Raw genomic sequence first — 25218 nt, 5'->3', positions numbered from 1 at the left:
TGAAAAATGAAGAAGTAAGAGCAGTCTGAATGAATGGACCCTAAAGTGTCACATTTTACATAGGTTTAAAGATTCACTTCTTGTGAATCCAACCACGGTGTCAGATTTAAAAAATGCTTTACGGCGAAAGCATACCGAAAGATTATTTGAGAACATAGCCCACTAGACAAATCATTACAAACAGTAGCCAGCCAAGTAGAACAGTTACACATGTCAGAAATAGAGATAAAATTAATCCCTTACCTTTGATGATCTTCATATGGTTGCACTCAGCAGACATTCATTTACTCAATAAATGTTCCTTTTGTTCGATAAAGTCTCTTTATATCCAAAAACCTCAGTTTTCTTCGCACGTTTTCTTCAGTAATCCACAGGCTCAAACGCAGTCAAAACAGGAAGACAAAAAAATCCAAATTGTATCCGTAAAGTTTATAGAAACATGTCAAACGATGTTTATATTCAAACCTCGGGTTGTTTTTAGCCTAAATAATCGATAATATTTCAACCGGACAATAACGTCGTCAATTTAAAAGGTAAACAAGAAGGACATCCAGGATTTACCTCGACTAACGTGACTTGCTACCGGTACCCCCTGTATATTGGCCAAAGCATTTGATATGGTAGACCATTCCATTCTTGTGGGTTGGCTAAGGAGTATTGGTGTCTCTGAGGGGTCTTTGGCCTGGTTTGCTAACTTCCTCTCTCAAAGAGTGCAGTGTTTAAAGTCAGAAAATCTGCTGTCTCAGACACTGCCTGTCACCAAGGGAGTACTCCAAGGCTCGATCCTAGGCCCCACGCTCTTCTCAATTTACATCAACAACATAGCTCAGGCAGTAGGAAGCTCTCTCATCCATTTATTTACAGATGATACAGTCTTATACTCAGCTGGCCCCTCCCCAGATTTTGTGTTACTTCCTCTAAAACAAAGCTTTCTTGGTGTCCAACAAGCTTTCTCTACCCTTAACCTTGTTCTGAACACCTCCAAAACAAAGGCCATGTGGTTTGGTAAGAAGAATGTTCCTCTTCCCACAGGTGTTATTACTACCTCTGAGGGTTTAGAGCTTGAGGTAGTCATCTCATACAAGTACTTGGGAGTATGGCTAGACGGTGCACTGTCCTTCTCTCAGCACATATCAAAGCTGCAGGATAAAGTTAAATCTAGACTTGGTTTCCCCTATCGTAATCGCTCCTCTTTCACCCCAGCTGCCAAACTAACCCTGATTCAGATGACCATCCTACCCATGCTAGATTATGGAGACATAATTTATAGATTGACAGGTAAGGTGCTCTCGAGCGGCTAGATGTTCTTTACCATTCAGCCATCAGATTTGTCACCAATGCTCCTTATAGGACACATCACATCACTGCACTCTATACTCCTCTGTAAACTGTGCATCTCTGTATACCCGTCACAAGACACACTGGTTGATGCCTATGTTTAAAATCCTCTTAGGCCTCACTCCCCCTATCTGAGATAATTACTGCAGCCCTCATCCTCCACATACAACAGCCGTTCTGCCAGTCACATTCTGTTAAAGGTCCCCAAAGCACACACATCCCTGGGTTGCTCCTCTTTTCAGTTCGCTGCAGCTAGCGACTGTCGCTGCAGCTAGCGTGAAGTGAATACTGGAACGAGCTGCAACAAACACTCGAACTGGACAGTTTTATCTCAATCTCTTCATTCAAAGACTCAATCATGGACACTCTTACTGACAGTTGTGGTTGCTTTGTGTGATGTATTGTTGTCGCTACCTTCTTGCCCTTTGTGCTGTTCTCTGTGCCCAATAATGTTTGTACCATGTTTTGTGTTGCTACCATGCTGTGTTGTCATGTGTTGCTGCCTTGCTATTTTGTTGTCTTAGGTCTTTCTTTATGTAGTGTTGTGTTGTCATTCTTGATGTGATGTGTGTTTTGTCCGATATTTATATTGTATTTATTTTTTTAAATCCCATGTCCCCGTCCCTGCAGGAGGCCTTTTGGTAGGCCATCGTTGTAAATAAGAATTTGTTCTAAACTGACTTGCCTAGTTAAATAAAAGTCAAATAAAATAAATATAGCCTCATTATTGTTATGTCATTTTCTTGTTACTTTGATGTGATTAGATTTTTTTTACTTTAGTTTGTTTAATAAATATTTTCCTAACTTTATTTCTTGAACAGCATTGTTAGTTAAGGGCTTGTAAGTAAGCATTTGTGTCACGTTCGTCGTAATGTGGAAGAGAGGAGGACTTCTATTTATTTAAGAAGAAACACTAACCAAACTAATACAAAACAACAAAACGAACGTGACGCTATATATAACAGTGCAGCCACAGGCAACTAACACATAGACAATAACCCACGAAATCCCTAAAGAATATGGCTGCCTAAATATGGTTCCCAATCAGAGACAATGATAAACAGCTGCCTCTAATTGAGAACCAATCTAGGCAACCATAGACATACAAACACCTAGACTAGAAAACACCCCATAAACATACAAAACCCCTAGACAAGACAAAAACACATAAATCCCCCATGTCACACCCTGACCTAACCAAAATAATAAAGAAAACAAAGATAACTAAGGCCAGGGCGTGACAATTTGACTGTCAGGTCTACACCTGTTGTATTCGGCGCATGTTACAAATAACATTTGAATTTTTTAAGAGAATATTGACAAAAATAATTATCGGTCTGACTTAGTCTCTGTTTAAGGCAGTTAGATTTATTGAATGGTATGTGTTTTTGCAACTTCATCCCTCTAGCAGCTGTTACGGAGTCTAGTTGATAGGTAATCGACTAGCCGGACTGTTCCCCGGACTACGCGTGTAGGGATTTGTACAATGTATGAACAAGGCTATTGAATTTGACATTGGTGTCTGTCTTTATTCCTATATCCAACTGAAACATGGTATCAGAAGTGACTCGAAAAACACACGTTTGTTATTTTTGTAGCTAAGTACATTATAGGCGCAGTTACATTCCATATGCGAACACACGCCGTTTCCAACTCCTAGTCACAATACTGATCAACTCGTTGTTAGCTGGCTAGCTAGCATCACTACCTACCTCGATGACTGAAGGCAAAGAAATCTCCTATTCCATCGCTATGGCGCGAACATTCTGCCACCAAATCCCTTGGTTCTCACAGGGGACTGGAATACTAATTGGGACAACTTCAGGGATGAATTCGAGGACTATGCGCTGGCGACCGGTCTACATGAGAAACCCAACGAGGTACAAGCGGCAACTCTGAGGAGTTTAATGGGCAGCGAATGCAGGCATATCTACCGGCACAATCTCACCCTCACAGCATGACAACAGTGTGATGCAAAGGCTATATTGGATGCATTGGAGAATTACTTCAAACCCGCCAGAAATGTAATTTACGAGCAGTTTGTTTTCGGAAGCTGCAAACAGGTAGAGGGTGAGTCAGTACACAACTTTGTAACCCGTTTGAGAGAAAAATCCGCCACTTGTGAATACGGGGGATTGAAAGAGGAATTGATTTGTGACAAAATAGTACTGGGAATTGCAAATGAGGATACGCGCCGGCGTCTACTGAGAGAGAGAGGCTTAACATTAGTAACTGCCTTCGAAATGTGCCGCACTGCTGAAGTCACTGACATGAGAATGAGAGCAATGGAAATCGAAACCCCACGCTCCGACGTGGATACTGTTCACGCTGTTGCTAGGCAGACATTCACACAAAACCAATCGAGGCAGAGTAATTCACCACAAACGGTGAACACAGAGAGCCCCGTAGCATGTAAATACTGTGGGAATACACACACACGTGGCAAAGAGCACTGCCCTGCCTACGGAAAACCATGCAGAGCTTGTGGAACTAATAATCACTTTGCAAAAGTGTGTCTCAAAAGCAAAAGAAGGGTGAGTGAGGGCAAGATTCACTGTGTTGATGATGTCACTCAATGTTCAGAGCTGAACAGTGAAAGTGACATTTACATGCATGAATCCATTGGGGTTATACACTCAAGAGGGAAGAAATAGTTTGTGACACTACGATTACACGACAAGCAACAACAATGTCAACTGGATTCCGGTGCTACATGCAACGTAATGAGCTACAAAGACAAAATCAATCTGGCACCTGACATACATCTATTGCCCAGCGATACTAGACTAAAGCTGTACTCAGGAGAGCTAATGAGCTCTATGGGCACCTTTGAGACCGAATGTGTTATTCGGGGACACAAACACAAGCTGGAGTTTGAGATTGTGAAAACCAGTCAACATCCTCTCCTCTCAGGCTCTACATGCGAATGCCTGGGACTGATGCAGTTCACTGTACCAAATGACCTGCACATTGTGGAGCATGTCCAGCATGGACCCCTGTCCAAAGAACAACTACTCAGCAGATATGACGATGTATTCAACATGCCCGTTGAATCAGTGCCTGGGGAGGTACACTTTGAAGTGGATGAGAGCATCACTCCAGTCCAGTGTGCTCCTCGCAATGTGCCCATTGCAATGAAAGTGGCTGTGAAGGCCCAGCTGGACAAGTATGAGGCCGATGGCCACATGACATCTGTGACTGAACCAACTGACTGGATCAGCAATATGGTCATAGTGAAAAAAACAGAGAAGCTGAGGGTCTGCATCGACCCAAAGCATCTGAACCAAGCACTGAAACGATCCCACTACATCATGCCGACACTAGAGGATGTCCTCTACAAGCTTCCCAAGGCCAGGATTTTCACCTTGGTGGATGCCAGAGATGCATTCCTTCAATGCAAGCTGGACGAATAAAGCAGCTTCATGACTACCTTCTGGATCCCCTGGGGTCGGAAACGCTGGCTCAAGCTCCCGTTTGGTGTCTCAGTGGCGCCTGAGGTATACCAACGCAAGCAGCACGAGTTACTGGCTGGGCTCAAGGGCATTGAACCCATCGCCGATGATGTACTGATCGTAGGCTGTGGTGACACAGATGAAGAAGCAGAACGCGACCACGATGTGAAGCTCCTGGCACTGGAGCGCTGCCGATCAGTTAAGCTTCGTCTTGGCCTGAAGAAGCTGCAGTTCAAGGTGAAAGACGTCCACTTCTATGGCCACATTCTCTCGGCAAAGGCCTGAAGCCGGACCCAGACAAGGTCCGAGCGATCCTCGACATGCCAAACCCGTCTGATGCAAAAGGAGTACAGCGTCTCATCGATTTTGCAAACTATCTTGCAAAGTTCATGCCACACCTATCAGCAGTCTGTGAGCCTCTGCGCTGGATGCTGGACAAAGACACACCATGGCACTGGCTACCCAAGCACGAGGCCGCAGTGCAGGAGATGAAATCTCTGGCTTCATCCATGCCAGTGTTTCGCTACTACATCGTCACGAAGCCTGTTACAATCCAGAGCGACTCCAGCCAAAGGGGACTTGGATTCTGCCTTATGCAGGAAGGCCAACCCGTTGCGTTTGCCTCGAGAGCGCTCACCCCCACCGAACAAAACTATGCACAAATTGAGAAAGAGTGCCTCAGCATTGTCTTCTCCTGCCAGCGATTCCATCACTACTTATATGGTCGAGAGCTGGTCACTGCTGAAACTGACCACAAACCACTCATTGCCATATTCAGTAAACCTCTCCCCAACGCGCCCAAGAGGCTTCAAAGCATGCTCATGACTCTGCAAACTACAGCCTGAAGGTCATTTACAAGCCAGGACCAGAGATGTACATCAGCAACACACTGAGCAGGGCAACAGCACAATGTACAGGCAGAGGCACTGCCGGACATCTGTTCGCTACAGCAGGAACAACAGGATGTTCAACAGATCAATCAGGCAGACTACTTAAACGTCACAGATCACCGCCTAGCCCAGATCAGGCAACACACTGATAAGGATGAACACCTACAGTCACTGAAGTCCATGGCTCTCGCAGGTTGGCCATACCTGAATGAGGAGACACCTTTCACAGTGAGAGAATACTGGACCTTTCGAGATGAGATCAGCGTGCAAAATAGCATCTTGTTCAGAGGTCAGAAGGTCATTATTCCCAAATCACTACATCCAGAGATACTTACCCGCATACACTCGAGTCACATTGGAGGTGACGCATGCTACCGCCAGGCTCGTGAAACATTATATATGGCCAAACATGCAAGCAGAAATTAAAGACTTTGTCAGCAGCTGTACCACATGCAACGAGTACACTCATGTACAGCAAAAGGAAACCATGATGTCACACAAACTGCCCACAAGAGCCTGGCAAATCGTCAGCATGGACTTATTCAGCCACAGACAAAAGGACTATCTTCTCATCGTTGATCACTACTCTGAATTTTGGGAAATTGAACTGCTCCCTGACTTGTCTGCAGAGACGGTCATAAAGCGCTGCAAGGCGCAGTTTGCAAGGCAAGGTCAGCCTGACAAGGTAATCACGGACAATGGCCCACAATTCACTGCACAGTTCAAGCGTTTCGCCTCAGAATGGGAGTTTGACCACGTGACCTCCTCTCCAAGACACCCAAAAGCAAATGGCAAGGCAGAATCAGCTGTCAAGATTGCAAAACACCTGTTAAGCAGGGCCTTGCGCGACAGCAACGACCCATGAAAAGTGATCTTACAGTGGAGGAACACACCCACTGAAAACATGGACAGCAGCCCAGCACAACGCCTTCTGTCCAGACGTCTGAAGACTACCATCCCCGTAGCTAACAAGCTACTTGAGCCCTGCGTCATGGTTGGCGTCACGGACAAACTGCATCACAGAAAGCAGCTCGCTAAGTGCTTCTATGACCGGACTGCTCGAGACCTACCAGAGCTGGAGGTGGGTGAAACGATAAGGATGAAACCGCTGCCGGGATACCACACAGGACTTTGGAGGCTGGGCACGTGCCTACAGAGAGTTAAACCACGTTCTTACCTGGTGGATGTTGGTGGCTCCCTCTATCGTCGCAATCAGGTGGATCTGAGCGTAGCAGAGCAGACAAACTAGAACACGCCATACACTCACCTAGATGAGCTGGTTCACAGTCCAGGCCTAAGGGTAAGGGGGCAGAATTGAGACATGAGCCAACTGAAGGTGAGGCTTCTACCCCACCAAGCTCTCCACCTCGTGGCCCTAATCCTAACCCTGTCAGAGCCAATACTTACTCAAGGGTGGGTCGGTTGTGCAAGCAGCCGGACAGGCTTGCTCTGTAAGCAAGAGACTGTGTTAACTTGTCATCTGTTTATAAAAAGTTTTTTTGAGGAAGTTGACAACTGAAGTAAAAAGAAAATGTCATGCCTTTTCAATTGTTATGACTTGACTGTTAATAACTTAATGTTATGCCGTTATGTTTGCACTTTCTATTGAAAAGGATGATGTTACGGAGTCTAGTTGATAGGTAATCGACTAGCCGGGATTTGCGTGTAGGGATTTGTACAATGCATGAACAAGGCTATTGAACTTGACATTGGTGTCTGTCTTTATTCCTTTATCCAACATATCATACTGAAACAGCTAGCTGCTGGCTTCACCTGTCCTCCACTTGTCTGTTTGAAACCTATTCAAAAGAAAAATAAAGGCCTTTACTTTTGTGTTCAACTATTCATTTGAATGGAACAGCCTAACAGGGATAAACATTTAACCTGTCATCAGATTTCTTGTACTGAAAAGGCAGAGTGTGTCAATAGGGGGGTGGGTGACCTGACCTGGGTAAAATATTTCCCTTGTGATGGAGGGCTGGGTGGCCCAGCATAACTCTCTCCTGGGGGCCCGTCCAGGGTGTGGACTCTGGCAGGGTGCCCACGGCCCAGCTCGCCCAGCATGGTGAGCTGCTCTGGGCTAGGTCTCTATGATTTAGAGTTTACAGCGTACTGTAGGTGCACAGGGCGAGAGAAAATGTTGAGTAATCAAGGTGACAGACAGTGACAAATTCAATACTGCCTTGCACACTCTTGCCTACATCTAGCTGATCTAGGGTTGCAAACGAGAGTTTCTATTGGACAATTCAGGCATTCGGAAAGTATTCAGACCCCTTGTCTTTTTCTACATCTTTATTCTAAAATGGATTCAATTGTTTTTTCCCCCCTCTTCAATCTATACACAATACCACATAATGACAAAGCAAAAACTGTTTTTTAGAAATGTTTGCAAATGTATAAAAAAAAAACTGAAATATTACATTGACATAAGTATTCAGATCCTTTACTTAGTACTTTGTTGAAGCACCTTTTAGCTGCGATTACAGCCTCATGTCTTCTTGGATATGACCCTACAAGCTTGGCACACCTGTATTTGGGGAGTTTCCCATTCTTCTCTGCAGATCCTCTCAAGCTCTGTCAGGTTGGATGGGAACGTCAGTTATTTTCAGGTCTCTCCAGAGATGTTAGATTGGGTTCAAGTCCAGGCTCTGGCTGGGCCACTCAGGAACACTCAGAGACTTGTCCCGAAGCCACTCCTGCGTTGTCTTGGCTGTGTGCTTAGGGTCGGTGTCCTGTTGGAAGGTGAACCTTAGCCCTGTCTGAGGTCCTGAGTGCTCTGGAGCAGGACCTCATCAAGCATTTATCTGTACTTTGCTCCGTTCATCTTTCCCTCAATCCTGACTAGTCTCCCCGTCCCTGCCGCTGAAGAACATCCTATAGCATGATGCTGCCACCACCATACTTCACCGTAGGGAAGGTGCAAGGTTTCTTCCAGACGTGACGCTTGGCATTCAGGCCAAACAGTTCAATCCTGATTTCATCAGACCAAAGAATCTTGTTAGAATCCTTTAGGTGCCTTTTGGCAAACTCCAAGCAGGCTGGCATGTGCCTTTTACTGACAAGTGGCTTCCGTCGTGCCACTCTACCATAAAGGCCTGATTGGTGGAGTGCTGCAGAGCTGGTTGTCCATTTGAAAGGTTCTCCCATCTCCACAGAGGAACTCTGGAGCTCTGTCAGAGTGACCATCGGTTCTTGGTCCCCTCCCTGACCGAGTCTCATAGCAAAGGTTCTGAATTAGTGATGCACCGATATTATATTTTTGGTCGATACCGATATCTGATATTTTTATTGCCAAATTAAACCAATACCGATAACCAATAGTAAACATGTTTGCGTTCTAGTACAGTTAAATAGCTAACACAACACATGGACGCAGTGGTCTAAGGCACTGCACCTCAGTGCAAGAGGCGTCACTACAGTCTCTTGTTCGAATCCAGGCTGTATCACATCCGGACGTGATTGGGAGTCCAATAGGGTGGCGCACAATTGGCCCAGCTTCGTCCCGTGTTTTGCCGGGGTAAGCCGTCATTCTAAATAAGAATTTGTTCTTAACTGACTTGCCTAGTTAAATAAAGGTTCCACACGCACACACACACACACACACACCACTGACCAAAAAGTTATTTTGTTGGCATTTACGTATGTCCCCATTACCAGAAAAACATAATCAAAACCTATTTATTTCACTTACTTGCTGTGCTGTTTCGTTGTTCATTTGTTCAGTCGTTTCATTCTCAATCAGGATTTCTATGGAACGCCATTTGGGTCTTTGCGTGTCAAAAAAGATAGAACACTATAACACTATTTAACACCAATAACACAAACACAAGATATATATATATACATATATATATATAAACACTATTTGACATGTCAATTAAGCTTGTTGACCAATCAGGACCTGAATAGGACTGCACGCCACATAATAATTGAACGTGTTCATACATTTTCTACGTAGTTATTACACATTGATTACACTATCACTCGTATTTCATATGTCATAATGATTCATCGATATGTATGCTATGATGCTGGTAAAGTTAGCTAACTATATAGCTACAGTTGGTGTCATCATCTAAAATAACCCTAATTTATAAGACAGGTCTTATTTGATTAATGGTGGTCGGACCCATCTATGTGAAGCTAGCCACAATAAGGATTAGCCACAATAGTGGACTTTGCGGTTAGCCTTTAAAATGGACAGTGATACAAATTAATACAAATAGTAGAATTATGCCATAATTGAATAGATCATGCTAAACGAGGTTGGAATGTTGTTATATAAAATCAACAGAAGACAATAATTGTTTAATTTGCAAAAATCTGTTAATCACACTGGATGTATTATACTTTAGAATTGCACTGGGGGCATATTGCGGGACTCTGAAACAACTGTGAATTGAGCCACATTTATTGTCAACCTATTTGTATTGAACACTATTCCCGAGGAAAAACAACACTGCGTGGATGTTTTGGAGTCTGACAAGTTGAGGAGGACGTTGAGGGAAAAATATCTTGAGTATTGAGTAGACTGAAACCCCATTTCATTGATCCCCAATCCTTAGGTAAAGCTGTACAGTGCAATATGAATGTCAATACACAAAATAGGCTGACTGGGGAGGTGATTTCACACAGTCACAGTTCCGCGATAAGAGCTACATTAATAAAATTTGCGTGAACTCTTCACAGTTGTGTTCTGTGGGTGTCACCGAGTAGACTGATACCCAATTTCATTGCTTCACATTCCAACCTTGTTTAACATTATCCACCAATTGTAACCTTCTGCATCACTTTCAAATAAGTACTTTTATTTTGAAGGCAAACCGCAAATTCCACTATTGTGCCTAATCCTTATTGTGGCTAGCTTCACAACACATACCCCGGTCCGGTCGAGCATCACTTGCCAGATGAAGCTAGCTGGCTGCTTATAACGTTAGCTTTGGGCAACAGGGTTAAGTAGATGGCTAGCTATCTATTCTCATGAACTGAAGTTACATTTCAATAGGCAAACAACAAGTGGCTACCTAACTAATACTTATTCACAAGGATTCTTAAACCATTGCAAAGAATAATGAAAATGACTGCAGTTTCTACTGGTCATTGTTTTCAGGCTGGTTGTATTGGTGCTAGCTAAGTACCAAGCTAAAGCTAGCTACCCCAGAAGTTGCGGTCAAAGAAATGATGCTTTATTATCAATGCGGTATTGTACATCGTTCGTGGCCGGTGTTGGCTTGTTTGCATACATTTTTTGTACAGCTTTGACAGTGCTACTGATAGTAGTGGTGGCGCTTGACTTGCATGTGCAAATTCAGAACACACAACATTCTATAATAGAACTGTGTTATTTAACGCGTCAAATAGTGTTATTTTATGTGTATCACGCACAGACCCAAACAGCATTCCATAGTATGTCGTGAAGCTAATAGCAGTGACGCTACTACTGTGTAACTCCGGTAGGGAAACATCTGAAAAATAGCGCACTTGGTAGTGTGTACCGGTGCTCGACCAGTTGGCGAAAGCCAACATCACCCACGACAGAGAACTGTTAATTGTCAAGGGCAATGAATTCCATTAGAGTTGTCTCACTGAATTTTATTACTCTTTCAAATGACTGCTCCACTTGTTTACTGCTCGTTCCACACAGCAGACATTGTGGGCTGGGTTAGAAATGCTGTGTTGCACGTGTAGCGCAACATTTTCCATGGCGTCATTACGTCATGTACCTACGTTATATAGGTATGCACGTCAGCTTTGACATCGGTTTTGCACATCGCCGTTAAACTAGACATTGGGCTGATACCGATGTTGGCATTTTATGCTAATATCGTCTGATTCCGATATGTTCACCGATATATTGTGCATCTCTTGTCTGAGAACTTACAGTTGAAGTCGGAGTCATTAAACTTGTTTTTCAACCACTCCACAAATGTATTGTTAACAAACTATAGTTTTGGCAAGTCGGTTAGGACATCTACTTTGTGCATGACTTTGTGTGCCATTCAGAGGGTGAATGGGCAAGACCAAGGTTTGAAGTGCCTTTTCACGCTCAACAGTTTCCCAGGTGTATCAAGAATAGTCCACTTCACACAACTGTGGGAAGAATTGGACTCAACATGGGCCAGCATTAATGTGAAATGCTTCCAGCACCTTCTAGAGTCCATGCCTGATGAATTGGGGCAGTTCTGAGGGCAAACAATGTACAACTCAATATTCGGAAGGTGCTTTGAACACTCAGTGTATGTATGATATACAGTTGAAGTCAGAAGTTTACATACACTTAGGTTGCAGTCATTAAAACTCGTTTTTCAACCACTCCACAAATGTCTTGTTAACAATCTATAGTTTTGGCAAGTCGGTTAGGACATCTACTTTGTGCATGACACAAGTCATTTTTCCAACAATTGTTTACAGACAAATTATTTCACTTATAATTCACTTATAATTCACACATTTCCAGTGGGTCAGAAGTTTACATACACTAAGTTGACTGTGCCTTTAAACAGCTTGTAAAATTCCAGAAAATTATGTCATGGCTTTAGAACTTTCTGATAGGCTAATTGACATCAATTGGAGGTGTACATGTGGATGTATTTCAAGGCCTACCTTCAAACTCAGTGCCTCTTTGCTTGACATCATGGGAAAATCAAAGGAAATCAGCCAAGACCTCAGAAAAAAATGGTAGACCTCCACAAGTCTGGTTCATCCTTGGGAGCAATTTCCAAATGCCTGAAGGTATCACGTTCATCTGTACAAACAATAGTACGCAAGTATAAACACCATGGGACCAAGCAGCCGTCATACCACTCAGGAAGGAGGCGCGTTCTGTCCCCTAGAGATGAACGTACTTTGGTGCGAAAAGTGCAAATCAATCCCAGAACAACCACAAAGGACCTTGTGAAGATGCTGGAGGAAACAGGTAGAAAAGTATCTATATCCACAGGATAACGAGTCCTATATCGACATAACCTGAAAGGCCACTCAGCAAGGAAGAAGCCACTGCTCCAAAACCACAATTAAAAAAGCCAGACTACGGTTTGCAACTGCACATGGGGACAAAGATCGTACTTTTTGGAGAAATGTCCTGTGGTCTGATGAAACAAAAATAGAACTGTTTGGCCATAATGACCATTGTTATGTTAGGAGGAAAAAGGGGGAGGCTTGAAAACCGAAGAACACGTTGAACCATGAAGCACGGGGTGGCAGCATCATGTTGTGGGGGTGCTTTGCTGCAGGAGGGACTGGTGCACTTCACAAAATAGATGGCATCATGAGGAAGAAAAATTATGTGGATATATTTTAGCAACATCTCAAGACATCAGTCAGGAAGTTAAAGCTTGGTCGCAAATGGGTCTTCCAAATGGACAATGACCCAAAGCATACTTCCAAAGTTGTGGCAAAATGGCTTAAGGACAACAAAGTCAAGGTATTGGAGTGGCCATCACAAAGCCCTGACCTCAATCCCATAGAAAATTTGTTGGCAGAACTGAAAAAGCGTGTGCAAGCAAGGAGGCCTACAAACCTGACTCAGTTACACCAGCTCTGTCAGGAGGAATGGGCCGAAATTCACCCAATTTATTGTGGGAAGCTTGTGGAAGGCTACTCGAGATGTTTGACCCAAGTTAAACAATTTCAAGGCAATGCTACCAAATACTAATTGAGTGTATGTAAACTTGAAATAAATTAAAGCTGAAATAAATCATTCTCTCTACTATTATTCTGACATTTCACATTCTTATTAAAATAAAGTGGTGATCCTAACTGACCTAAGACAGGGACTTTTTACTCGGATTAAATGTCAGGATTTGTGAAAAACAGAGTTTAAATGTATTTGGCTAAGGTGTATGTAAACTTCCGACTTCAACTGTATGTAAATACGTTTATTTTTTATTTTTATGAATGTGCAAAACATTTCTAATAACCTGTTTTCACTTTGTCATTATGGGTATTGTGTGTAAATAGATGACGATTTTTTAAATGTATTCCATTTTAGAATAATGTAACAAAATGTGGAAATAGTGAAAGGGTCTGAATTCTTTCAAAATGCTCTGTGTATGCAAAGGTATGTGGACACCCCTTCAAATTAGTGGATTCGGCTATTTCAGCCACACCTGTTGCTGACAGCTGTTTAAAATTGAGCACACAGCCATGCAATCTCATTAAACAAACATTGGCAGTGGAATGGCCTTACTGAAGAACTCAATGACTTTCAACGTGGCACCGTCCTAGGATACCACCTTTCCAACAAGTCAGTTCTGCCCTGCTAGAGCTTCTCCGGTCAACTGTAAGTGTTGTTATTGTGAAGTGGAAACGTCTAGGAGCAACAACGGCTCAGCCGCGAAGTGGTAGGCCACACAAGCTCACAGAATGGGACCGCCGAGTGCTGAAGCACGTAGCGCGTAAAAATCATCCGTTGCAACACTCACTAACGACTTTCAAACTGCCTCTGGAAGCAATGTCAGCACAAGAACTGTTGGCCGAGCACAAGAACTGTTGGCCGAGCCTAAGATCACCATGCGCAATGCCAAGCATCGGCTGGAGTGCTGTAAAGCTCGTCGCCATTGAACTCTGGATTAGTGGAATGCGTTATTTAGAGTGATGATACAGACTTCACCATCTGGCAGTCTGACAGACAAATCTGGGTTTGGCGGATGCCAGGAGAATATTACCTTCCCAAATGCATAGTGCCAACTGTAAAGTTTGGTGGAAGAGGAATAAAGGTCTGGGGCTGTTTTTCATGGTTCGGGCTAGACCCCTTAGTTCCAGTGAAGGGAAATCTTAACCCTGCAATATACAATTACATTCTAGACAATTCTGTTCTTCCAAGTTTGTAGCAACAGTTTGAGGAAGGCCCTTTCCTGTTTCAGCATTACAATGCCCCTGTGCACAAAGCAAGATCCATACAGAAACATTTGGGATGAATTGGAAAGCCAACTGTAAGCCAGGCCTAATCACCCAACATCATTGTCCGACCTCACTAATGCTCTTGTGGCTGAGCGGAATGAGATTTTACGACAAGCAGGTGTCCACATACTTTTGGTAATGTACACTGAACAAAAATATAAACGCAACATGTAAAGTGTTGGTCCCATGTTTCATGAGCTGAAATAAAAGATCGCAGAAATGTGCACAAAAAGCTTATTTCTCTAAAATGTTTACATACCTGTTAGTGAGCATTTCTCCTTTACCAAGATAATCCATCCACCTGACAGGTGTGGCATATCACGAAGCTAGTTAAACCGCATGATAATTACACAGGTGCAACTTGTGCTGGGGACAATAAAAGGCCACACTAAAATGTACATTTTTGTCACACAACACAATGCCAAAGATGTCACAAGTTTTGAGGGAGCATGCAATTGGCATGCTGACTTTGAAATTGTCAGCATGTTGCATTTATATTTTTGTTCAGTATAGTTAGTGTATGTTTATCTCCATTTTGTTCCGTTTGCTTCCGCTTAAGATATGTTTTTCAACAAACTCAGTGGAATGAATACACCCCTAATCACACACAAACACAGTTCACTTTCATAGCAGCCACATACAAACAGCATAATCATTTTGCTCATTGTATAATTCCTTCTCACATCTACACGCTTTCCTCCTCTTACCTTTTCCCTTCGCTTGTAGACTTCAGTGTACAACAAACACATCAGCTGTCTGTGACCAGGTGAAAAAACCTTTAGAAGCCAAACCTTCATATCATAACCCCTAACCGCTACACACAGCCTAAATTGTTGTCTCTATATAAGCTAACGTCATAGTCAACATAGCTACTAGAACTAACTCGTTAGTAAACCCGCTACAATCATGCAGTACAGTGTACAGTCAGCAAACAGTTTAGCAGTTACACCCGTGGACCCCGGTGGCAATAATTAATTAAACCAAAAGCTTACCTTGACTTGGAAGGGTTCCAGTGTTGGATAGCCATAGCCAGCTAGCTAACATAGCATCCCTCTCTGCCGGTGTTTGAGTAGGCTAAACTAGCTAGCTGCATTCACTAGCTAAGTGAAAGTGAAAAGAAAAATACATATCTCTCTCGCTCTTTTGCTTCTACTTAATTTTTCAATTAATTAATTTGCTCAAAACTGTTCAACTATTGTCTTTCTCTTAGACAACTACTCACAACATTTTATGCACTGCAGTGCTAGCTAGCTGTAGCTTATGTTTTCAGTACTAGATTCATTCTCTGATCCTTTGATTGGGTGGACATCATGTCAATTCATGCTGTAAGAGCTCTGATGGATTGGACGATGTCCTCCGGAAGTTGTCATAATTACTGTGTAAGTTTATGGAAAGGGGTGAGATCCATGAGCTTCCTAGGTTTTGTATTAAAGCCAATGTACCAAGAGGAGGACGGAAACGAGCTGTCCTCCGGCTAAACCATGGTGCTACCCTACAAAGTGCTGTTAAGGCTACTGTAGACTGTTACAAAACAGTGTGTTTTAATCAATTACTTGGTGACGTGAATATATTTAGTATAGTTTTGTATAAAAAGGATGACTTTTTTAATGTTTCACTATTTACATTTTTATGAAATTCACTGAGGAGGATGCTCCTCCACATTCTCATCTGAAGACCCTCCACTGGTTTATATGGTCATTACTCAATAAAGCATCAATCTTATTTCTTCAATAAACCCTATTCCTGGACCAGGCTAGATCTGTGAAAGGCTGATAGGGAGCTCGTTCCAGCGTCATGGAAACAGTGGCCCTGGCACAGTAGCTTTACACAAACACAGCTGAGCTGAGGAAACCAGATAATACAGCTGGAGCTGCCAGCCACTCACGTTTTCAATCTCACTCTCTCTATCTCTTCGTTCTGAGAATCGGTCAGTCTGTTAGGAGATAAAGAACAGGGGGAAATTCACTGCTCTCTTTGTCTGGGAAGATTAACCAGGAAATGGGCTCCTGTCACTGTGCTATGTCATCATCTGACAGCCATTCACTGAGAGAATACTGACGCTGGTGTGATTAAAAAGACCAATCAATATTTTCGTGCTTATCTCGTTTAGGTTGGCATGGTAGCATTGATTTGATAAATCAACAGAGTGGAGGAGATAGTGGAAATGTAGCTTTTGGCAATGATTGATACCGTATGTTCTTGTGTAAGATTGATTTTCAGCTTGAGGTAGGGAAAAACTAAAGGGTTGTGGCTGACATGCAAACTGATATGTAATTTCCAAATTTGTTTGCATTAAGGTTAGGTTAAGATTAGGGTTAAGGTAAGAGTCAGTAGGTAAGGGTCAGCTGTCAATAAAATATCACATTTACATAAGTATTCAGACCCTTTACTCAGTACTTTGTTGAAGCACCTTTGGCAGCGATTACAGCCTTAAGTCTTCTTGAGTATGACACTACAAGTTTGGCACACCTGTATTTGGGGAGTTTCTCCCATTCTTCTCTGCAGATCCTCTCAACCTCTGTCAGGTTGTATGGGGAGTGTTGCTGCACAGCCATTTTCAGGTCTCTCCAGAGATGTTCGATCAGGTTCAAGTTCGGTCTCTGGCTGGGGCAATCAAGGACATTCAGAGACTTGTCCCGAAGCCTCTCCTGCGTTGTCTTGGCTGTGTGCTTAGGGTTGTTGTCCTGTTGGAAGGTGAACCTTTGCCCCAGTCTGAGGTCCTGAGCACTCTGGAGCAAGTTTTCATCAAGGATCTCTATGAACGGAGCAAAGTACATCTTTCCCTCGATCCTGACTAGTCTCCCAGTCCCTGCCGCTGAAAACATCCCCACAGCATGATGCTGCCATAACCATAGGGATGGTGCCAAGTTTACTCCAGATGTGAAGCTTGGTAGTTAGGCCAAAGAGTTGGTTTCGTCAGAACAGAGAATCTTGGTACTCATGGTCTGAGAGTCTTTAGGTGCCTCTTGGCAAACTCCAAGCGTGCTGTCATGTGCCTTTTACTGAGGAGTGGCTTTCGTCTGGTCACTCTACCATAAAGGCTTGATTGGTGGAGTGCTGCGGAAATGGTTGTCCTTCTGGAAGGTTCTCCCATCTCTACAGAGGAACTCTGGAGCTCTGTCAGAGTGACCATCGGTTCTTGGTCCCCTCCCTGACCAAGGCCCTTCTCCGCCGATTGCTCAGTTTGGCCATGCGGACAGCTCTAGGAAGAGTATTGGTGGTTCCAAACATCTTCCATTTAAGAGTGATGGAGGCCGCTGTGTTCTTGGGGACCTTCAATGCTGCAGAAATGTTTTGGTAACCTTCCCCAGATCTGTGCCTCGACACAATCCTGTCTCGGAGCTCTACAGACAATTCCTTTGACCTCAATTCCTTTTGCTCTGACTTGCACTGCCAACTGTGGGACCTTATATAGACAGGCGTGTGCCTTTCCCAATCATGTCCAATTAATTGAATTTACCACAGGTGGACTCCAATCAAGTTGTAGAAACATCTCAAGGATGATCAATGGAAACAGGATGCACCTGAGCTCAATTTCGAGTCTCATAGCAAAGGGTCTGATTATTTATGTAAATAATGTATTACTGTTTTACATTTTTTAGACTTTTGTACATAAAATTCTAAAAACCTGTTTTCGCTTTGTCATTATGGGGTATGTGTGGATTGATGAGGAAAATATTTTGAAAAAGTCAAGAGGTCTGAATACTTTCCGAATACACTGTAGATACACAAGAAGTGCAATCATGTTCTGTTTTACATGTAATTAATACTTTCATTGAATGTTGGAAAGTGCATCACATGTGGTTAGGCGTAGTCGCTCATGACAGCCTCAGCTGATTTGGTTCTGGGTGCTGAGGTTGGGTTTGGCTTGATATGTGTTGAATTGAAAGGACATTGTTTTGTCATTTTGTCCATTAAAACATGGTATTGGTCCTCAGTATCAAGAGAGTTGCCAGAGGATGGATGATGTGTTTCAGTCCTACAGATATATAGTATGATTTCCTTTCCTAGTCAAACAACATTAAGAATTTATTGTAATAAGAATATATCACAATAATTGAGAAGGCTGCAACTTTAGATTGTTCACTCTTTTATTATGGGACTAGGCTGCTTTATCCAGCTTTTTGTTCATAATTAATGTGAATATGTTTTGCCTACTATTTCAGGGCACCTCTCCAGTTTCTCATTGCTTTACTCATTTCAGATGTATATACTGTATTCTATTTGCCCTCAGGTGGTAAGGTTAGGTAACAACACATCCGCCACGCCGATCCTCAACACGGGGGCCCCTCAGGGCTGCGTGCTCAGTCCCCTCCTGTACTCCCTGCTCACTCATGACTGCACGGCCATGCATGACTCCAACACCATCATTAACTTTGCCGATGACACAACAGTGGTAGGCCTGATCACCGACAACGATGAAACAGCCTATAGGGAGGAGGTCAGAGACCTGGCCGTGTGGTGCCAGGATAACAACCTCTTCCTCAATGTGATCAAGACAAATGATTGTGGACTACAGAAAAAGGAGGACCGAGCATGCCCCCATTCTCATCAACAGGGCTGTAGTGTGGCAGGTTGAGCTTCAAGTTCCTTGGTGTCCACATCACCAACAAACTATCATGGTCCTAACACACCAAGACAGTCGTGAAGAGAGCACGACAAAGCCTATTCCCCCTTAGGAGACTGAAAAGATTTGGCATGGGTCCTCAGATCCTCAAAAGGTTCTGCAGCTGCACCATCGAGAGCAGTTAGAAAGAGAACTGAAGGTCAATGTTTCACAAAATCGACTCTTGTTTTGCAACTGTAGAGAATTGATCCATTGGTTGTGTCTAAGTATTATGAAGCCATGAGGAAGGTTCATACTACAGTAGTTGCATTGAGACACTTTCAAAGGTATTGTTTACGTAATGCTGTATACTGCTGTTTAAATGACTGTCAAGATGAAAATGTTGAACCAGAGAGTAATAAAACAAATGATAGACAGTGACTCCTGTCACGTTCGTTATAATAAGTGGACCAAAGCGCAGCGTGATCTGGTTTCCACATCTTTTATTTACTAAGTGAAACTCACAGCAAAACAAAACAATAAATCTCAAACGAAACGTGAAGCTACAATAGTGCTCACAGGCAACTATACATCGTCAAGATCCCACAAAGCACAAAGGGGAATTGGCTGCCTTAATATGATCCCAAATCAGAGACAACGATAAACAGCTGCCTCTGATTGGGAACCATACCAGGCCAACATAGAAATATAATTACCTAGATGACCCACCCTAGTCACACCCTGACCTAACCAACATAGAGAATAAAAGGCTCTCTATGGTCAGGGCGTGACAACTCCAGAACAGAAGTGTCAGCAATTTGAGGAAAGGTTTCCTTGTTCTCCAAAGGGGCATGAAAAAGCTATCTTTGCCAAGAGGACATTTTTAAACGCAACCAAGACAACCAACATTTTAAAAAGCATGAGGCAAATGGGAGCTGAACATACTGGGCCTCTTTCTCGAGCAGGCTATTCTTTTAACAGGCCATTTTGAAATGTGCTGATGTGTGCTTGGTTGCCAAGAACTCATTAATCATAGGATGGTTGGAGGCTTCGGGTGGCAGAGTAACCATGAGTAAAGATAAAGAAATCAATCCACTGATCCACAATCCAACTACCCCAGTTACATGACTAAGGCACGGAATATTCATGCATGTTTTAAGGTTTTATAGGGTTCCTGTTGTTCATCACAACAATCACCATGGAGTTCAGTTACTGGAAAGACAGTCATCATGTTGAGTAGCTGGAAAATATAATAAACGGTATTCCACACAAACACTCCTTTATCTTCCTTCAAGTTACTTTATTCTCTCCAAATGATCTCTCCAGTTTTTAATTATCTTCAAGATGTTTCGGTCTTCTTCTCCTGCAGGCTTCCTTGTTCAGTGTGGAATGCTAGCGGACCAGTGGCGAGCCGAGGCTGAAGGAGCATGGTGAAGCACCAACCCTTGCAGCAGGTCTATGAGAAGCAGCTGTGTTTGTCCTTCCTCACTGGGATCTATGGCTGCCGCTGGAAACGCTACCAGCGTTCACATGACGACAGCTCCAAGGTGAGAGACAAGACTTCTGCAAATGTCACAAGATGCTCTGTTGTGGACAAATGATAGGTGTATTTGTACATTCTCTTGTCATACAAATCAGTGGAATGTCTGAGAGCTAGATTGTCCTGACCTTTAAATGCACCTGCTGGCAACATGCCTGGACTTGTTGCGGAGGACCACTCTAGTCCTCAATCAGTCAAATTCCATTATTAAAGGGCTCACTATTTAAAAAATAAGATGGAGAACAAGCTATAGGATGAAAAATACCAGAGTTTTGGGCGCAGGTACAGCCAATTAGCGCTAGCTAATGCTACCTACAAAATAATATTGTGATATGTAACTGTATCGATAATTTTTTCTTCCCCCCATCACTAATAACCAGTAGATGCACTGAATGACCGTTAGTCATAATATCTATTTACCCACATGGATTGAGGCCCAAACAGAGAATCTGTGCTAATGCTGCTTAACTATGCTTTGAGCTCAAAAGAAAACGCTTTGGATCTCCTCATCTGACATTTACTGAGCAGCAGGAGACCGCAAAACATCAATGGTAATGATGAATTACCAATATAGGGATTGATAGACCTTCATAAGCACAATTAGTATTTGTGTGTGTGAGTGTGTGTGTGTGTGTGCATGCATGTGTGTGTGGTGTGTCTGTGTGTTTGTCTGACTGTTTATTAGGCTGTCATTAACATTACTGCAGCATACCTGATTTAGCTCCATGTACCTAAGTGGAATCAACATGTTTAAACCAGAATGATCTTTGACAAACTGGTTACTGTCTGACGTTCGAATGTTTATGGATTGGCTGCTTTGCGTCAATCCAATTAACGTAATAAAAAAAATCCCCATAAAAAGTTTCAGCTAGAGATATGGGCTGCGTCTCAATGCACCGCATCCGGCTATGTTGCCGTTCTGCATCTGTGGTGGAAAGTGGCAGAGCTACAGTGCTGTTTGACAGACCGGTAGTCTTCTCACAAAAACGTTTGTAGCGTCAGAAAGGTTTGGCCTACAAACTAATATAACCACTTGATGGAAAGATGAGACTCCCACGAACACGATGGTGTTCTCCCAGTACCAGGACGTTTGGAAGTATTTTGTGCTCCAAATAAAGGGGTTAAATTCGTGTAAAAAAAAACAACATATATTTATATGTACTGAACAATAATATAAACGCAACATGCCACAATTTTAAAGATTTTACTGAGCTAGTTCATGTAAGGAAATCAGCCAATTGAAACAAATTCATTAGAACCTAATCTATGGATTTCACATGACTGGGAATACAGATATGCATCTGTTGGTCACAGATACCTTTAAAGAAAAAGGTAGGGGCGTGGATCATAAAATCAGTCAGTATCTGGTGTGACCACCATTTGCCTCATGCAGCGCGACACATCACCCTTCGCATAAAGTTGATAAGGCTGTTGATTGTGGCCTGTGTAATGTTGTCCCACTCCTTTTCAATGGGTGTGCGAAGTTGCTGGAGATTAGAAGGAACTGGAATACGCTGTCGTACACATCGATCCAGAGCATCCCAACGTGCTCAATGGGTGACATGTCTGGTGAGTATGTAGGCCAAGGAAGAACTGGGACTTTTCAGCTTCCAAGAATTGTGTACAGATCCTTGCGACATGGGGCCGTGCGGTATCATGCTGAAACATGAGGTGATGGCAGCGGATTAATGGCACGACAATGGGCCTCAGGATCTCATCATGGTATCTCTCTGCATTCAAATTGCCATTGTTAAAATGCAATTGTGCTCGTTGTCCGTAACTTATGCCTGCTCATACCATAACCCCACAGCCACCGTTGGACTTTCTGTTCACAATGTTGACCTCAGCAAACCGCTAGCCCAAACAACTTCATACACGTGGTCTGCGGTTGTGAGGCCGGTTGGCCAAATTCTCTAAAACAAAGTTGGAAGTGGCTTATGGTAGAGAAATTAACATGGTGGACATTCCTGCAGTCAGCATGCCAATTGCACGCTCTCTCAGATTTGAGACATCCGTGGCATTGTGTTGTGTGCATTTTAGATTGGCCTTTTATTGTCTGTGTAATGATCATGCTGTTTAATCAGCTTCTTGATATGCCACACCTGTCAGGTGGATGAATTATCTTGGAGAAATGCTTACTAACAGGGATATAAACAAATGTGTATACAATTTATTTTAGAAATAAGCTTCTTTATGCAAATGGACATTTCTGGGATCTTTTATTTTAGCTCGTCAAACACGGGACCAACACTTTACATGTTGTGTTTATATTTTAGTTCAGTGCATATTCCTGAGCTTTCTTATATTTCCTATATATAGGACAGACACTTCAAAACCTTATTCCTTATGATTTTTTGGGGACTGTATGTTTTGCCATTTAGGAATGTGTTACGCAAGGCGTTTATGGGCTATAGAAGACAAGGCCAAATTGTATATTTTATCTTTTTTTTTATATATATATATGTATATTTTTTTATACCTACATTGGTCCTACAATTCTAAATAAAATAGCTAAATGATCCATGGTATGACCATCTTAAATCCATTCCATATGCTAGTTTAGTCTGAAGTCTGTTTATTGAAGAACTGCCTTATTCAGACCATGGGTGGGTGATGGATGATTTTCCAACAAATTTGTTAGTGAGATTATGGCAGCTGTAGAGGCTTGTTTGTAAGCAAAACAAAGTCAGGAGACATACAGTATCACCTGCAGGGGAAAAAACAGTGACAAAGGAAACTTGACTGAGATACAGTAACCTGACACTTGTGAGATGGGGCACAACAATATCAGTCAGCCTGCAAGGCAAGAGCCTGCCTGTATGACCTTTGCCTTAGGCTTCATAGAGAGAAATAACATACAGTATTATACGCCTTATAATAAGACATTATAGTTCATATATGCTTATAACAAATAATATAGTGTTATACCTGTCAGCTCTGTAAAATGTTACAGAGGGAGGCAGCGAGTAGTGTGCATAGGTATAGAGGTCAGTGTGTACTATAACGCTAAACTCCTTTTAAATGGCTAGCAGGACACAGTTCTGCCCATCCTGTATTGAAAGCTGATCACACCTCAGGAATATTTGAACAATTTTCCAAACATACATACATAAAGAAAGACAGACAGACATTATTCAGTTGATTCAAAATAATTATTTCCAAAATAGAGTTATTGTCTTGTTATGAAATGCAACTCAAATTCAATGTTCTGTAAATAGTGGTCTGTATCAGCGAGGAGTAGTAATCAAACTTTGCTGCTCATTGTAAAGTTGTAGCTTTATGGCAGGCATTGGCAGCCATAAGCTTAGTGTAGCCCAGACTCCCAGCTGTGTGTGACGCAGACTAGAGTATTACAGCCACTCCTGCTGTACTTGACTTGTCATTGGACTATAAAGACCCAGTAGGTTGTCCATAAATTAGGCCAGTTAGGGAATGTGTAAGCGGGGCATTAATGAAGTGCTGACCAAGAGGAAAAATACGAACACACAGCTGCACGCCTGCTTTCCCTCTCTCCATTTACAAAGCAGAATGTAGTCACTCACACACACATGCACACCAAGGTTAATATAGTTTTGTGTTTTTATATTAATATATATTTCTATTAGTTTCAATATTTTATTTGAAATTCAGTTTAGTTTCAGTCAGTTTTCAGATCTGATTTACTAGTTTTTAGTTAGTTTAAGTTTTATAAAAACATTTCTATTTAGTTTTTATGTTATTTGGTTTCAGTTTTAGTGTTAGGGACAGAAAGTAGCCTATGTGTGGGAGGCTAGGAGCCATTTATGTTTTGTATAGTTTTGGTGTTTTTTGAGATGTCACTTCTTGCCACTGTGGGGCAGTAATGCATAAGGTGATGGGTCAGGTCCTTTTGAGTTATAGTCCAAGATAGACACCCGTTGTTTTTAATGTAATTTACTCACGTTCACATACCCCGTTTCATGGTGGTTGCCATCTGCTTTATAGAGCTGATAGCTAGCACTCAGTGCGCACTGGAGCAAGCGCGAGCAGCGTCATCACATCATCCAGAAGCATGGCAGACATTGAACAAAAATATAAACATAACATGCAACAATTTCAATGATTTTACTGAGTTACAGTTCATATAAGGAAATCAGTCAATTTAAATAAATCCATTAGGCCCTAATCTATGAAGTTTAGGGCTGAAGCACAGTCATGGGCCCACCCACTTGGGAGCCAGGCCCAGCCAATCAAAGCCCACAAAACGGCTTTATTACAGACAGAAATACTCCTCCGTTTCATCAGCTGTCCGGGTGACTGGTCTCAGATGATCCCGCAGGAGGCTGCTTATGGTATAGAAATTAACATTAAATTCTCTGGCAGCAGCTTTTGTGGACATTCCTGCAATCAGCATGCCAATTGCATGCTCCCTCAAAACTTGAGACATCTGTGGCATTGTGTTACAAAACTGCACATTTTAGAGTGGCTTTTTATTGCCCCCAGCACAAGGTGCACCTGTGTAATTATCATGCTGTTTAACCAGCTTCGTGATATGCCACACCTGTTAGCTGGATGGATTATCTTGGCAAAGGA

At 42.6% G+C, this 25218-nt stretch overlaps 1 protein-coding gene across 3 annotated transcripts in view; it reads left to right on the top strand.

The window, feature by feature from the left end:
• Nucleotides 1-25218, top strand: part of LOC139532858 (glycerophosphodiester phosphodiesterase domain-containing protein 5-like) — a 64299-nt gene that overhangs the window by 4756 nt on the left and 34325 nt on the right. Inside the window, exons 1-2 of one of the 3 annotated variants that reach the window (XM_071330988.1) lie at nt 18691-20386; nt 20497-20674. In XM_071330988.1, the coding sequence (XP_071187089.1) occupies nt 20555-20674 (120 nt within the window). In that variant the 5' untranslated portion in view covers nt 18691-20386; nt 20497-20554. Of the gene's footprint in view, nt 1-18690; nt 20675-25218 lie in introns of those variants that run through there. The other 2 variants (XM_071330997.1, XM_071330980.1) reach the window with 2 other exon arrangements.

This window comes from Salvelinus alpinus, chromosome 1 (genome assembly GCF_045679555.1).
Source record: "Salvelinus alpinus chromosome 1, SLU_Salpinus.1, whole genome shotgun sequence".
Taxonomy (NCBI): Eukaryota; Metazoa; Chordata; class Actinopteri; order Salmoniformes; family Salmonidae; genus Salvelinus; species Salvelinus alpinus.
Note: the sequence above shows the minus strand (reverse complement) of the source record. Positions and strands in the feature narration are given on the sequence as shown.